This window comes from Catharus ustulatus, chromosome 7, assembly GCF_009819885.2.
Source record: "Catharus ustulatus isolate bCatUst1 chromosome 7, bCatUst1.pri.v2, whole genome shotgun sequence".
In the NCBI taxonomy this organism is placed as follows: Eukaryota; Metazoa; Chordata; class Aves; order Passeriformes; family Turdidae; genus Catharus; species Catharus ustulatus.
In genome coordinates this window covers 26,533,060-26,548,808 of record NC_046227.1, presented here as the reverse complement: position 1 = coordinate 26,548,808, position 15,749 = coordinate 26,533,060, and the positions used below count along the sequence as shown (strand labels likewise).

At 41.9% G+C, this 15,749-nt stretch overlaps 1 protein-coding gene across 5 annotated transcripts in view; it reads right to left on the bottom strand.

Moving 5' to 3' along the window:
- Nucleotides 1–5,369: 5,369 nt before the first annotated feature.
- The window catches only part of EPB41L5 (erythrocyte membrane protein band 4.1 like 5), a 51,643-nt gene continuing 41,263 nt past the window's right edge, over nt 5,370–15,749 (bottom strand). For 4 of the 5 annotated variants that reach the window (XM_033064587.1, XM_033064586.1, XM_033064588.1 and 1 more), the window contains exons 19-26: nt 11,828–11,956; nt 11,222–11,283; nt 10,458–10,568; nt 9,806–9,896; nt 8,793–8,870; nt 7,954–7,995; nt 7,439–7,572; nt 5,370–6,777 (exon numbers count right to left, since the gene is read on the bottom strand). In XM_033064587.1, the coding sequence (XP_032920478.1) occupies nt 6,720–6,777; nt 7,439–7,572; nt 7,954–7,995; nt 8,793–8,870; nt 9,806–9,896; nt 10,458–10,568; nt 11,222–11,283; nt 11,828–11,956 (705 nt within the window). In that variant the 3' untranslated portion in view covers nt 5,370–6,719. The remainder of the gene's footprint in view (nt 6,778–7,438; nt 7,573–7,953; nt 7,996–8,792; nt 8,871–9,805; nt 9,897–10,457; nt 10,569–11,221; nt 11,284–11,827; nt 11,957–15,749) is intronic. The other variant, XM_033064591.1, reaches the window with a different exon arrangement.

The window sequence follows — 15,749 nt, the reverse complement described above, 5'->3', positions numbered from 1 at the left end:
GGTATCCTGGGGATGTGTAAGAGCTCCAGGAAAATGCCATCCAGCCTCTGCCATTCCTTTCTTCCTGCCCCCTCAAACTCTCTTCCCTTTGGCAGCCCCACAAAGGGTTTAACATTTACTCAGAGCCAACGCAGATGGGACATGAGCCAGCCCAAAGGCAATGGCTTGGCACAGGCAGGAAAAAGCAGCTTGGATTGTGCCCATCTCCCCTGTTCCCTCCCCTGGGCTCTGCCTGTGTGCCAGGTCAGGTGGGGGCACCAGCATTGGCAGCACCACACCCACTCCATCACCTAAAAATGCAAACCTCTTGAGCTGGCCTTAAGGCCCCGCTGTTCCTGCACCTGCCCAGGACACGAGGAGAGCAGGGCTCGGGAAAGGCCTGGCTGGAGGGATAGAGACTCAGGGCTGGCTCGTGGCAATGCTGTGCAAGGGGAGAGAGCCCTGATCCTGACGTGGGGCTCTGTGCTACAGCAGCTTTGCTGAAGCCACTGGAGGCTCTTTCTCCCCTTGTGTCCCATTCCCAGGTCTTCAAAAAACAAGGGAGAGCTCAAGCTGGAAGGGAAAGGGGTTGGGATTTGAAGTGACTGCATCCCACAGATGCCCACAGGAGTGTCTGGCACTTCAGTCCACTCTAGACATGCACAATCCATATTTCAGGTACCCTCCAGTCCAGACCTAGGGATGCAATGCTTGCTCACACAGGATACTTCTGGGTCATATCCCCTTTCAAACAGCCCGTGCTATCAGCTACACCAAAAGGGCTCTCAGAGCACCTCACTCCTCTTTTCCCACTGCAGTCACCTTCTCAGAGAGGGAGAAAAGAACCTTTGTGGATGTGCTTATTGTATTCTTCTGTAATGAGAATTCATCCAGACCCAAGTGAGTGACTAAAAGCTGCCGCCATCTGAAAGCTCGGTGGTGGCCTGCATGAAATAATGAATGGAATTACTCCAGCTAGTGGCAAATATTTAGAAACAGAACACACCACTTTTGGCTGGGACTGAAGGGGCTGCCACTGAAGTTGGTTGTTTAGGATGTCTCTGAAAAGCAGGGAACCCTGCACGTACCTGATATGCTCACAGAAACTCAATCCATAGAACAAAAGGATGCAGCACTCTTGGCAACCTCATCTGAGACACAAGATGCGCTGTTGTATCATAAATTGTATATAAGAGAACAAATTGCTAAACATCAACAAATGCATTGTCTTTAAATGACATTCGGTTTCTGAACATTAAAAAGTATGAATGGCAGAAATATTTTCTTCTAAAATGCAGATATTCAAAGGTTTTTTCAGTTAATAACAGAAAAACCTAAAGGTTTTGTTGTTTTGAGTTGTAAGTGGATTTGAAGAACAATTCAAGATTTATCAGTGGAATCACAGTTTGACCTACACAACAAATTATTTCCTATGAGCTTAGTCAATAGAACGAAATAATTTCTCTTCCTTTTGAGATACTTTCAAATAGTTTTTGAGAAACAAAGATGATCAAAGGGTTTAGTTGCCCTTTGCTGCATTCTTTGGCATTTAGCCAAAGTCAGGGCTTGGGAGTAAACAGTTTCCTTTAAGCCATCATCAGTGCTGCTGTACTTGCAAACACAGCTCTGTCCCTTGCTGGAGACAAGGGTGAGGGAGCTCAGTTAACTGGCCTGCACTGGAACCACACCCGGCAGCTCGGGCTCCCCTCCTGGGCACACACCTCGGACTGGTTTTCAAAGGCACTGGACACTGACAGTCCTCCTGGCCAGTCTCAGCTCTGTTGGAAAAAAGGCATTTCATTCTTTAGCATCTACCTACAAGCTTAGGTGCTGTTTTAAGTTATGTTTTAACTGACAACAGGCTAAGTTTACAGCAGCAACCCAGTGTCCCAAGCCCCAGCTGACCCACCTCTTAGTGCTGTGCCCGTGTAATGCAGGGGGCTTAAAGATGACTTTGCAAGACTTTTGCACTGACATGGTGTATTTAGGACAAAACTACAGCATAAACATTCCAAGACTGGGTTGAGTGGACTACAGATCTACTTGTTCCCAGGTACAATTTCAATACAGATCTCAGTGCAGTGCCTAGGACAGTTCATACATCACCAGTGTTGTGAAACAGAAGCAAGGGGGTGCACTTTGTTTTATAAAAAACCCAACAAATAAATTATACGTTGAGAGCTAATGCCAAGCTTTACATATAAAAAGTAAAAATACAGTAGTTAGTGCGGCTTTAACAAAACAAATCTAGCTAAAAAAATATTCTTATATACTTTAAAAATAGGTTTGTCCAGTTATACAGGTAGTGGGGATGTGTGTGTGTTTATGGAGCAGAGTGCTCAAGCCAAGCAGTCAAAAGGAGGTGAATTCTGCAGGAGAATCCTGTGGCTCCAGGCCCCAGGGTCAGTGCTGCTGGCAGTGCCTGCTCCTCAGGCCAGCAGCAACACCGAGCCAGGCCCTGGCTTTAAGGGGCTGTGCTGAGCACCTGCATCCCCCCAGCACTGCCAGGAGCCACTGCAGCTCTGCCTCTGCCACCGTACTGTGGGGAGGGCCCTGCACTCCTGTCTGTGGTGCCAACACCTGGAGCAAACACACCTGGATCACACCTGTGTCACTAGAAAGGCCATTAGCATACACTGGTCTATTTTTTGGTTGAAAAGTTATGATTGTCCAGCTGCATTTGAAAGCTGTGGCATTACAGTGTCTAACAGCTACATATATATATATCTATATCTATGTATATAGATACTACAACTTCCTAAATTCAGAAACACTATGTGCCCAAATAGAGCTTTAAATGCTAGCTGGCTGTGGAACAGAGCTGCTATCACTTCACCAGTAGATTTGGATTGTACCAGAATATGTTCACAATGTGAGAAATACATCCAGTGCTGTTTGTGAAGGACACACTCATCCCAACGGGATGTCTTTGCTTCATGAAATGAGAAGGAAGGAGCAGGGTGCAGACAAAGGGAGAGCAGGCAAGGACTGCAAACATTTTGTACAGAGCCCCACACATAGCTGCACTGTTCACCGGAGCTGTTCTAACAGGGCTGCAAATTTTCTTGCTGAAGTTGTGTCCAAAATTGTCTTACATAGCTGTCTTCAATAAAGTATGACTAATATTTAAGCCTAAAATCAAATATATTCAAGTTAATTCATTAATCATGACTGATTAACAGGTAAGTAGGTAATTGATGTCATATAATTTACCTAATATTAAACTCTATTACTACTGAACTAAAGAAGAGATTCCCTTAATTCTGGTGTAAGAAAGCCTCAACTCCCATATTTTAACAGCCATTTCCTAAGCCTGTACATGCATGTAGCACATGCAGACTCTGATGGTCTTAAGTGGGTGAGACTGAGATACATCTCTGTCAGGTTAATCAGTTTGAGATAAGAGCTGGGATACTGTTATTATAAACACCCAATTTCTATAAAACCTTTTACTCCAAACACAGAATGTGACTGGAGTAAAATCACTTTTACTTTCAGATCCAATCACTTAGCATTCATTCATTCATCCCTGTCAACTCATACAGCTTTTAAATGGTTGGCAGACCTGCCAACATCCTGACACCAGATTCATGCAAAAGTTTTATTTATAAATCTCTTTAAATAAATACCAAAAAATAGATTTTAAGAGAAAGCTTGGACCCTACAGCCAATCAATCAATAGTATAGCAATGGTAGGAAAATCCTTTCTTCTCAGTAGCACACAGGCATTAACTGATCCTTTGTACCACTAGCTGTAGGAACTAGTATCCTGATTTATGTTTGATAAAATGCAGGTGATGAGTAATGCTATGTTACCTGTTAGTCAGTCATGTTGTAACACAGTACCTCTAGCTGCAAAGCAGAACAGTGATGCCAAACTGCAGGATGTTCAGATCACAAACCTTTGTTACCTTGGTCTCGCCAGGCTCCCTTATATAAGCAATGACTGGGTTAGCTAAGTAAGCTACATCAAGATAAATGGAGTGAATATTTGCTCCAAGTATCACATATTGCTGGGAAGAGTTAGCTTTGTAGCCCCAAATGTTAGATATTGCAACTTCCCAATTTACTAGTTGAAATGTTCGCATTTTTATGTGAAGTTTCAAATATTAGTCCTCTGAAAATTGAGGAAAGCCTCTCCTCTTTGAAATTTCTCTATGTGTGCATGTGTGTAATTACAACATCCCCCTCCAACCACTGCTATCCTGACCATACTGAAATAACAGTTGGTTATTTGGAACCATTTAGATTTTAGGGGACACACTCACCACACGCTGTTTACTTGTTATTTGCTGTAATGGCTCGGGAGGAATCTAAGGATGGTATTCAACATGCAGTGCTGGAAAACTGTAAACTTCTGTTATTCCAGTTTTGGGAGGGATTCAAGCTGACAGTTCGCAGAGCTCCTGAACCCAATGGGAAGAGCCAAATATCAAACATGCCTAAGAAAATGCTACTGCATTCTGTCTATTTACAAACCCAACACATGTAGCTGGTGAATGCCAGCTCAGCTGCTGAGCAAACAGATGAATAGCAAGTGCCAAGTTTCCACACACAGTCCTGGCTTCGTGCAGGAAGCAGACTGTTGCAGCCATTGCTTCCCTTTTCCTGCACGAACTTTGCTGGCAACTGCATTATTAATCCAGACTAAGATACTTGATATTTGAATCAGGAATGTTCTACATATTAATAAGCAGTAAGGCTCAGACTTTAAAGTATAAAAAAAGCCAATACTCAACTGGAAGTAGCAATGAGAGAGCAGGAACCCTGTGTCTGGTCCGGGGCAGCGGCTCTGCTCATCCGGCAGTGCGGGAGCAGGACCTCGCGTGTGCTGCTCCAGGTGCTGGCTGGAAGAGCACCTGCAGCCCCTGCCACCAATCCTGAAATTCTGGTTCTTGAGGCAATGGCTGCAAAGCACTGCCTGCAGAGTCACTCTGGTATGTCAGTCCTACCAGCTTACTCTGGTCCCTACATTCCTCTCTTAAGGCCTCGGGGGTTTTGAGAAGTGGCATTGGGCCACATAAAATGCACTGGCTTCTCCCTTAACACATATTCAGCATCTTACAAAGAAAAGCACAAGAGTAGCAGCAGCATGGACACCTTGGTCTGAATGCAGCAGCCTTGCTGGGCCCAGCTTACTTGCACAACCCATAGTGGTTTGGTCCAAACATTTGTTTACACTGAGACACGTGCACAGAACCAATGGTCAGAAATGAAGTTGTGCATACAGGTTCCAGAACCAATTTTCACATTTAAGTTTGTTTCTAAGAACCACATGCATATAAGTATCTACAAACAGTAGCACTATGCAGAAAACATCCTCCATCCCCAGTCATGTGTACAAACCTCTTCCTCAAAGAAAGATCACAGTTGCTTCATCTGTGCTTCCCTGTTAAATGTGGGATTCACCACCTTCGTTTCTTCTCCCTCTGACTCTGCATTACTTTTTTCACAGGGTATATCACCAGGGTTCACGTGATGATACTGCTGCCCAGATCTCAAATGATCTCTTGAACTGTATGCACTATACCCCAAACTTCACCTGAGCACCCAAAGACCCTCACCTGCTCTGTGGAGTGTGTGCTCTTACCTTCCTTCTAGAGAGAAGTGAATTGCTTACAGGAATTTTTCATCTTTTTTTCCTATTTTCATCCTAGTCTATTATTTGTTCCACACATAACTATTAGATGACAGCTGAAATAGAATTCAAAGTGGTGTTAAAAACTGATCTAGTTGTACCTTCATGCTGCAAAAATACTTGCCGAGTATTCCTGAAGCACAGCATCTGGAAAAATCACCCAGAAACAGCATGAAGAGAAACAAGAAAATTATTTTTTTTTTTTTTTTCCCTAGTCCTAGAAGACAACACTACTAATCAATAAGTGGTTCCTGAAGTAAGCTGCACTCACACCTTCACTGCTTTGGCTTTTAAAACATACAGATCTCTAATCTAAAATACATGTATTTGAATCATGTAGGAAATGAAATTATCAGTGTCAAATGTGGGACCTCTGCTGTATTCTGCTAATGCTACAAGCTGTTTGGCAGGTAATTTGCACTTTCCTGATTACAATGAGCAGCAGCTCAAATCCAGTCTACGTAGCTGGTCACTGATGGACTAGATTTTCATGCTTTCCAGGTACTGTAATAGGCTGTGCAAGGATTATTAAGGGGGTTAAGGCCAAAAAGCAGAGTATGTGTTGGTAAAATGAAAGAAAACCAGAGGGAATAATCACACAGAAGAAAAAGTCCTTGGCTGTACGGGACAATGACCACCATGGAGAGCCCGTGCAGGGCACGGCCACGAGGTGGCCCTGTGAGTTCTCCTCATCCCTGTGATGTTCATTATTCCACAGCCGCCACGGCCCGTGCTCACACCCCACAGCTCTGAAACACCTCCCAGCAGCACCAGAGCCGGCTCAGGGTAAGGAACAATTAACCTAGCACGAGCAGAACACAACTGTTTTCTTTTCCTCAGTTCAGAACTAGCTCCAGTGTGACATTTGGCTTCTCCCGAGGGAGAAGATCAAATGTGCATGTGGTTTTACATCCCGGTTCAGGCTGCAATTCCAGTTAGATTGTGATAAATGTAGAAGTCTCCTCCTGGATCCTGGCAAACCAGCCGGCTGACTCCTGTTCCACATGAGTTTGATCCCAAGCAAGTCTTTTGGAAGGATCCCTTGAAGATATGTTAAAAGATTTGAGTTTTTACAAGGTGAGGGTTTCAGAGACTCCTTCTTCTAGAGTTCAGTGGTGAGTAAACATTTCGTTTTTACTGTAGTATCCTCAGTAACTGGGCTAAAATGGGGGGGAAAAAATAAGGATCTGTAAATAAACTCCTCCAAAAAGGTCTGCCACAATGGATTACAAGAGAGAAGTATTGCTTCAAAGATCATTCATGGCTGTTCCCCTCATAACTTAACAAGACCAATCAAAAAACCTTTCAAATGAACAACTGCAGAACAGCAAACTGAATTAAATTTAACCAACGCAGCAGTAGCACCACTGCCATGTTTTAAAGATGATCACTGCAAGGCCTGATCATCACTGCCATCATTCTACCTCATCAGCACAGCAGAATAGAATAGCAAGGGAAAAAGTTTCCATTTGGTTTCTGACACCCTTATAGCTTGGAAATAACTGGGAGACATCCCTCTCCACCCCCACAAATCCTCTAGCAGAGATCTCTGTAAGTTACTGTAAAGAGATGTCTCAGAATTTTTTTTCTGCACCATAACTTTAGTCTAGCATTAGAACATGTGATAGGAAAGAAACTAAAGTGAAATTATAATATACACATATCAGTTTATTTGTAATATTGCAAATGCTATAAACTGAGACAGAACTACAGTTTATTAGCACAGCAAACAAGGCACTGTGTCCAAATGGCCCCTGTAACTATGTCGGTGGAAGCAGTAGGAGTGCCCACACATACTTGTGGAATGAGCTCAGAACTCACCTCCCAAGGACTTCAGGTGTCTGCTGGGATGGTGTCAGTGCAGCTGAGGACATCAGGGTCTCCGTGCTGCCTTTCACTGCCTTCAAAGATAAGGCAACATTATTTCCCAAAGGCCCATTGGAAATCAGTCCTGTCTGAATGGGGAAGAATGAAATAAGAAACTCAAAACGCCAGCCAGGACAAGACAAGCAAACTTTTCAAAATTATTAACTTACAAATAGTAAAAATAGGATTCATTAAACTCCAGCCTGGGCTTTACTAAATACAAATTCTTTAAGAAATTTTATGGCATCTACCTGAAGTACAACACAGCAAAAATGAAGTTTAACTATTAACAGGGAATGTTGTCTGATTTACTCCAATTGAATTAGTTTGCTTTATTTTGGTACATCACTTTGTAGACCTTCAAACCATTAAAAAATACTGTATTTTATTATTTAACTTGAACTCCTGTTACTTAATCATTACAAAAGCTTTCATTTCTTTCTTTGTTAAAAAGTGTTCAAGTAACTCACTGGCACTATCCACCTCGGCGCTATGATGGGCTGGGAAGACACCTACAAATAGCAAACAAAAGTTCAATTAAAAAGTTGAAAGTAGCTGAGAATGGATGAAAAGTAGCTGCCTCCCAAAGCAACACCTCCCCCAAAACAATCTCAGATATTTGCCCCTCGTCAGCCTTTGAATCATGCTAGTGATTAGGTGAGCACAGAGCCAGACACTCGCTGGGAGCAGCTTCAACTCAGTGCTCCCTTCCAAAGGAAAGAATCCATCATCTTTTAGTGCTTTGTGAACAACCTTAATCCAGAGCACACTACTGTGAAGAGTTTAAACATCCTCCTTCTTCCCTCTTTCTATTGTGCATACAGTAACTCCATTTTGCAAGCATAGATTATAAGAGACTTCTTTTTATCTATATAAAAGGCTTGATTTGTATGACAAGTTTACTTGTCAAGTATTTGTGAGTATATCTATATATATACAGACACATACACATGTACATAGGTCTTCCCATATAATTTCTGAATTATGTATTATTGAACCCTTATGTATCCCCTAAAGTGTGAGAAGCAGGCTGGCACTTGAAGCTCTGTTAAAACCTAGAGATTCCTGCAGCACACATACAGGTAAACTCTTCAGGTTCCTTCATTTCCCCTGCAAAGCTGTAAACTCTACTACACCCCTACACCAGCCACCCTGCAGGTGGGGCCATGAGCACTGATCCCTGTCAATCACTTGTTTCCACTGCCACAGATCCAAGCCTGGCAGACAGACACTAAAGTCAGAGAAGAGTTCATGAGTAAAAATCACTGTTATGTGCAAAGGAAGAAGTTTGGGTTTGAAATACATTTACCCGAGGTGTGGCTTCTGTAAAGTCAATTAGATTCTCTGTCAGTGATGTTAAGGAAACGTCCTGGTCATCTGGAGTGCTCTATGGAATAAATCAGTTTTGAATTGAATTCCCAGTAGTAACCACATAGGTCTACTGAATACTCTAGTGGTTTCCTGAGTTACAGACCAGTATCTTTAATGAACACCACATTTTATCAGGCCTGTTTTTTCAAGTTTTTCCATTTGATCTTTTTTAATAGCTTTTTAATTTCCCTTATTCTCATTAATATACTGGAAAAAAACCATCATTGCCCTGTAAGCAAGCAGTGAAACTGTCCCTTTGCCTCTGTGAAGGTGGAGTACTGTGCCATTCGAAAGGTCAGCAAGGTCTGGAGCGGGGTGTTTGAACTCGGTGAAATTTATGATTATTCCGTGGGATCAACTATGTAATACTGGCTTAGAGGCCCAACAGCTACAGGGCAGGGTGTTTTGGTCATCCAAAACAACTTGTCAGTCTGCTCAAGTAAAGGCAGCACAGGTCCAGTGCTATTGAATTCTGCTTTTCTTTTGGAGAGGGACAAAAAAAAAGTTTAATCCCCGAATTTGTGCTCTTCATGGAATCCAGTTAAAAATTATCTTATGGTAACTACAATGTAACAAATGAATATTTAAATTCAAACTTTTCCTTCTGTGGTTCTTTTGATTGGAACTGTATGTCAGAATTTCATCCCTATGGTCTCCTTACTGGAGCATAAAATCGTTGGGATATAAGGGGCTCCCCACCAGTGTGAGAAAAAACAACCAGTTTAGAAAAACAAAAGTTATGCCAAGAACCGGAAAGGACAGGCAGAAATGGCCTTTGGAAAGATCTGTGCAGTGTCCCTGCCTGCTTCAGAAAGCACTCTCTGGCATTCCCCAGCGCCTGGCATTCACCGAGTTATGAGAGGCATGCAGCAAGGTCTGCTGGGCTTGCCTGGAGGCATCGGGAGCTCAGAATGTGACACAGAAACCTTCCAGGCTGGCAGGTGGTGATACCTTTGAAACAGCAGCCTCAGTTTGAGCCAGATTAGCTGGAATTAGCAGGTCCTCGTGGTTAGAGTCAGCATTGTCCTCATTCAGCGTCTTACTGAAAGGGGAAAACATTCTCATTAGCACCCAGCCTGGACAGCATGGAACAGGCTGCTTCCCAGATAATGCAAAACCTTGACACCAGTTCCACAGAGGCAGACAAAAGACTGATGTTTGTATGTTAATGCAAATGCCTTCCAACTACCTCCACAGATTACTGCTCTCTCTCACAGTTCCAGCTACAGCTGGGTACAGTACCCTACAGTATCGATGTCTTCTATCTCAAAGGAGTTTTTCCAGCCCTTGTGTCTAATTTGCCTGAAGCCTTTCCTATCATCCTCTTATCTTCCTCTTTAGAGGCAGGGGCAGCAGGATGTCAGGAATCTCAGTCCTTTCAGAAGATGAGAGAGATTCACCTACTGCTTGCAAGGATGCTCACCCTGAGGCTGGCCTACACTGATTAACTGCTGCAACAGTAATTAAAAATGCATCTGTAAACCTGCTTAGTTAGATGTAGCCTAAATGCTCATCAACTGTTCCTCATGTTTTCAGACCTTCTTCATCATAATCTCCACGTGGTCCCCTCACCCCAGAAACATGTTTCTCCAGAATCACTTACGGAACAAAGGTGTTTGAAGCAGGGATTGCTCTCAGCAGCTCTCTTGAATCTTGAAATACCGGACTGGTTGCTGGGGGACTGCTCTGTGATTTGCCTGACAGGATAATGTTCCTGGCATAAACCAACAAAAAACAAACAAAACAGAAAACAGGTACAACCTTCCATGGAAAGTTCTTTATGAATCGCTTGTAACAACACAGTTTTGGGAATGCTAACGTACATTTTATTTTACATTTTATTTACAGTACCACCCTCTGCTCTTTGAGGTCTGCCACATGGGCATCTTTACAAATGGTCAAGAAGTTAGACGTTGTAACCTTTTAAACTTTTTCAAGGCCTACAATCCCACTGGATCCTGCAATCACTTAATATTTACTAATTCTCAGGAAATTATCACTGTCAGGGGTTTGTAAATAATTTTTTTCTCCACTAGAAAACACTTACTGTGAATAGACCCATCCCCTCTTCCCCCATACTGAAGCTGTTCACATTTCAGAAATGATTAGGGACTGAAATTGCTGTTGTAACAATGGTCATCAAGTAAGGGAGAATAAAGAGCTTCTGTATTATTTTGTATATAATAAAACTTAGCAGTTATAACCCTGATTTTCATCTCAAAACCACTTCACACTCATGAGGTTAAGGTACCCTATGCAAGGTAAAATGCCATGATGACTGAGCCACCAGCAGACCACACTAAACTGCAGATTCTCAGTTCTGTAGTGGGATAACTACACCACGTTTCTTACAGATCTATTCACTACCTGGCAGCAGCCTCCTGAATATTGGAATTCTTGACACCTGCCATGCTGTCATCTTTTCCAACCTGAGAGGAAGAAATGAACAGAAATGAATATACATTTCTGATATTTGTTTCCATCTTGTGTCAGTTCTGAGATTCACAGCAAAGCTGAGTGTCTCTATCCCAGCACAAAAATGTACTGTTCATCTATGGCTCAGGGACTTAGAACATCAATTCCACGTGACAACTTCAGTGCAGAAATAAAAGTAATCCACCAACCAGTCAAATAAAATACTGTTATTTGCTAAGGAATTTACTACAACATGCAAGAAGCCCAGTCTTAGTGACAGAATAATTGCTTGATTAGAAGGCAACCTTTCAAGGCTACCTGTCTCAATGATCTCTCAAACCAGGGCTTGCACAGTCCTGTTACTTGTTGAGTATCATCAAGGCCAGAGATTTCTCCTCTTTCAGTACAGAACCATTATCACTGTGAAGAAAGGCTGAACAGCCCTCTGACTCTGCCTTGGACAAGGCTCTTGGAACACCCTTATCTGCAAGGCACCTTCTCCAACATGAGAAACAAAACATTAGAGAGCGTCACAGGTCTGTTCAGTCGAGTATTTACCTTGTGCCCTGCTTCCACCTGGGCCTTCAGAATATTGCTTTTGAGATCTGCTGGAAGCCACTTTGCTGCTATGATTGGGCTCTCGATTGCATTGTTAAGACATTTATCTGTCAACTTCACCACTTCATCCTAGACATGAAAATATCTTTATCAGAAGCAGTTTCCACATGGACAAGTCTGGGCAGAAGTTTATCAACATTGCTAAATAACAACAAGGCTCTGAGCCAAAGGAAAGTCAGCAGATTTGTACTGAAATGAAAAAGTAACTTTTTCCTTTATTTTGGAACTCAGTTGTAATGTCACAGCCATACAAAGTAAAAAAAGCACAATACTTAAATGTGGGTATGCAAACTGCTGTGCTAAAAATACAGTGTGCAAGAAATGAAGTGCATCCTGAAACTGTACCCTAGTTTACTGATAGGAGATCAATATAACAGCCATTATATCATGGCAGTGTACCTAAGTAAAAGTTGATAATTTACTCTCAAATGCAAGCTGGGAAGATTTATAATTTAAAATCCACTTAAAAGTTAGACCAAGAGTTTAATTAATGTGCTACTAACTACCTCTCTCACCACTGATTACATCAGCAAACTGGCAGCCAGATACATAATGAAGAGAACTAAGAATGAGATACCTTTCACTACAGTATATTTCATTATGAGAATTGCATTTCTTAATTATAAAATGTTAATTAAGCATTCAATCTACTAATTGCTATTTGATTAGTGGCAGAAGTTAATTAGCTGAGTGAAAACTAAACCCTGTGACCTTCCTTCTGAGGGTACGACTCAGCAGGGGGAGACAGAGTCCTGCCTTCCTCACCATATGCCAGGGTCTAGGGCAGGCTCTTCCAAGGAGGCAAGGGCTGCAGGACTGCCTGGAGCAGGGACAATCCTGCTGCACTCCTACCTGCACCAGCTGCAGTGTGCCCAGGAGGAATGAAGCCCATTGCAGAGAGAGAGAGCAGAGGAGTTAAAAAGAGGTGAACACCTGTTCCCTCACAGCTCTCCATCCACTTTCAGCTTTCTACATGCCCTGCAGACACTGGTGAGAACTTGCAGTTATGTGGTCTTTAGAGAAGGAAAAAGTATTTCCTTTTTTTTGTCTCCCTCTAAATCACCTTTTGGGATATCCAAATAGGATCTTAAGAGACTATTTAAAGGAGAATCTGTTTTCAAATTTTGACCCAGTCACAGCAACGAACTTCACAAAATATCCAAGGGTCATTGTCAATAAGAAAAGCTATGAGGACCAACAGTACATTTAAGTACTTTTATTTTAGAGAAGCTGCTGCAGTTGCCAAAAGGAATAATTACAACTGAATTATTATTATTTGTACAGCTGCAGCACCCAACTCTGATAATCTTGAAGTCTTGACACTGGACCTCACTGAAGCAGGTGCCATGTGTGACAGTACCTGCACAGCATTTTGAATGCATTATTCCACTAATACAGTACATCTGATCATTTTTACTGAGCACTGGTGCTTGAAGTATCATTTCATTGTTTAACTTCCTCTCAGCTTCCTCCACCTGAGCAATCAATTTAATTACGTCACTCTAGTCTATTAATAATTAGACTCCCTTATTTTGAAAATCTTAGTACTATTACAGAATATTTTAATTTAATAGAGCATAAATTTCATACCACCAAGGAAATATTTCCCTCAATATTAATGATCCATTTTTTTCCAACCCTATTTTGCACTTGAAGAAAGCATAGGTGTCTTACGGGTTTTTTTAATTAAAAAAGCATGTAGCTAGAGGGAAAAGCATCTGGCACCTGCTAATGCCTCAAGATGTCTAATTTACAAGACATTTCAGTTGTTCACACAAAATGGTAAAGCTGCTGGAGTTTGTCATTATTCTAGCTCATTAGGAATGTTTGTTGTTTCCATGGACTAGACAAACTATATGTGTACTGTGTTCTTCAATCAAAACATGGAGCTAGGCAGCAAGGCAAAAAGGCAAGGAAAGATTAAAGGCAGTAACAAGGCGTGTGATCCAAATCCTTTGTGCTTTTGAGTTGTGTTCCTGGAGCCACTAAAAATCACTTGGTGCAGGAAGATTTGTGAAGGAAGACAAACACCTTTTGGAGCAACTTCCATGTATTTACAGATCATAACCAATTCAGAAAAAGTAAGCCCTCATGTCCTCACATTTCTGACTTGGGAGCAGACTTTGAAGACAGGCAAACAGGGTGAACCTTTATTGTTCATTTCCCTTCAGAAGCTGATGAAAGCAGAGTGTTGGTGTATTTAAAGCTATTTGCTCTCTTTGTCAGATCTGGTCACTGCACTAGTGAAAGCTGGGAACAAAGTTGCATTCTTCCATCCCAACAGATTTTGGCAAGGAGCAGCAGAGGAGAATGGAGCCATTCATTCCCTTGTTTCCTCTTTTTCTCTAGAAGAACAGGGGTAGCTAGAAAATTTTTCCCTATCAAAGAAATCAATCAGGATTGATTGATTGCAAGTATAGAATTACATAAAGATGACTCTCAGGCCATCTCTCTCTCTGATGGAAAACAGTCAAAATATATTTAATTAACAAAGCTGAAGTGAGCTGTAAGTGTCATGAAGTTCAGCATTCATAAGTAGAAAGATAATACTTTCTCCCCAGTGCATTTTACCAAACCTCTAAAGCACTGCAACAGTTTCTACATGTGCTGAAATTTGTAATCACACAAGTTTGGAGAGAATGCCGCAATACTGCATTCCCTCTGAAATAGCAGCAATCTCCAGGATCTAAACTTACTGCAAAGTCTTAGTGGATATACTGCAGTCTCATGAAATTCTGACAGAGGAGGATACCACAAACACTTCTTTTACTAATAGATTAAGAAGAAAAGTAAGTACAGAAGAAGAGCCCATAGGTATATATTATAACAAGCACTATAAATAAAGGCTTCTATGTTTTCTAAAGCAGCCTTCAAAGGCAGAAAGCAAGGTATTTTTAATAGTGACATTTAGGTCACTCCTTTCAGGACTGGTTTCCAAACCATTAACCTTCCTCTCTGAAGGGTGTGCTCATTTGGTGCTGCTGTAACCTACATGTCTTTGCAATCTGAAGCATTGGGAATTTCAAATATGCAGAGAGTCTCTAATCTTTGTCTATCTTTTTTAAACAAACACTCTCAAGTGACTTCTTGGTAAGCTACATCATAGGCAGAAATGTTTTATTCTATCTCTTCTACCCTAAAAAACCTCTAATGACCTACTCTTACATGTTCCTAATATCATTTGCACTTCCTTCTTGAAAGCTGAACTGTGTTTTACTCACCTGTTGGCATACTGTTGATCTGTAATTCTGTTATGCAAATGTTCTTGCTCTCTAATCAGGTTACTGTCCCCCCAGTATCTACAACCTCTAAAGTTATTCAGCACCTCATGTGACAGCAGCTGGATGACTGTGACTGCTCTGTATTGGCAGCTGTTTGCTAGATTAGCTCATTACAGGAATCTTAGCTTTCTTATTATAAATCAGCCATGATTTAAAAACCACTGAAACAGTTTTGGTCCACTCTCTTCATTGAGACAATTAAATGTTTTTCCCCTCTCTGTCTGAACTAAAGTGGAACTCAACAGGCTAAAATATTCTTAGATAAACTGTGTTCATTTGCTTTAGTTTACATAGAAACAGTGTTTCAGCATAACAGGACCTACAGTCTACTGCCTAATCTTCTTAGAGGCCTGGTAATCTTTGTAATGCACTCACCAAGCAGAGAGGTGCAGCAGGCAGCCCTGACAGCAGCCTTTAAAGGGGACATGAGCCAAGCAGCTTGCAGCAGCACCACCCACAGCAGCAGCCTTTTCTCACATGGAGGTGGAAAACAAATGCTTAGGAGTGGGCTTAGCTCAAACACACACTGCTAAATACCTCTCCTGGCACCTGGTTCTTGTTACTATTGAGGAAGCAAGAAA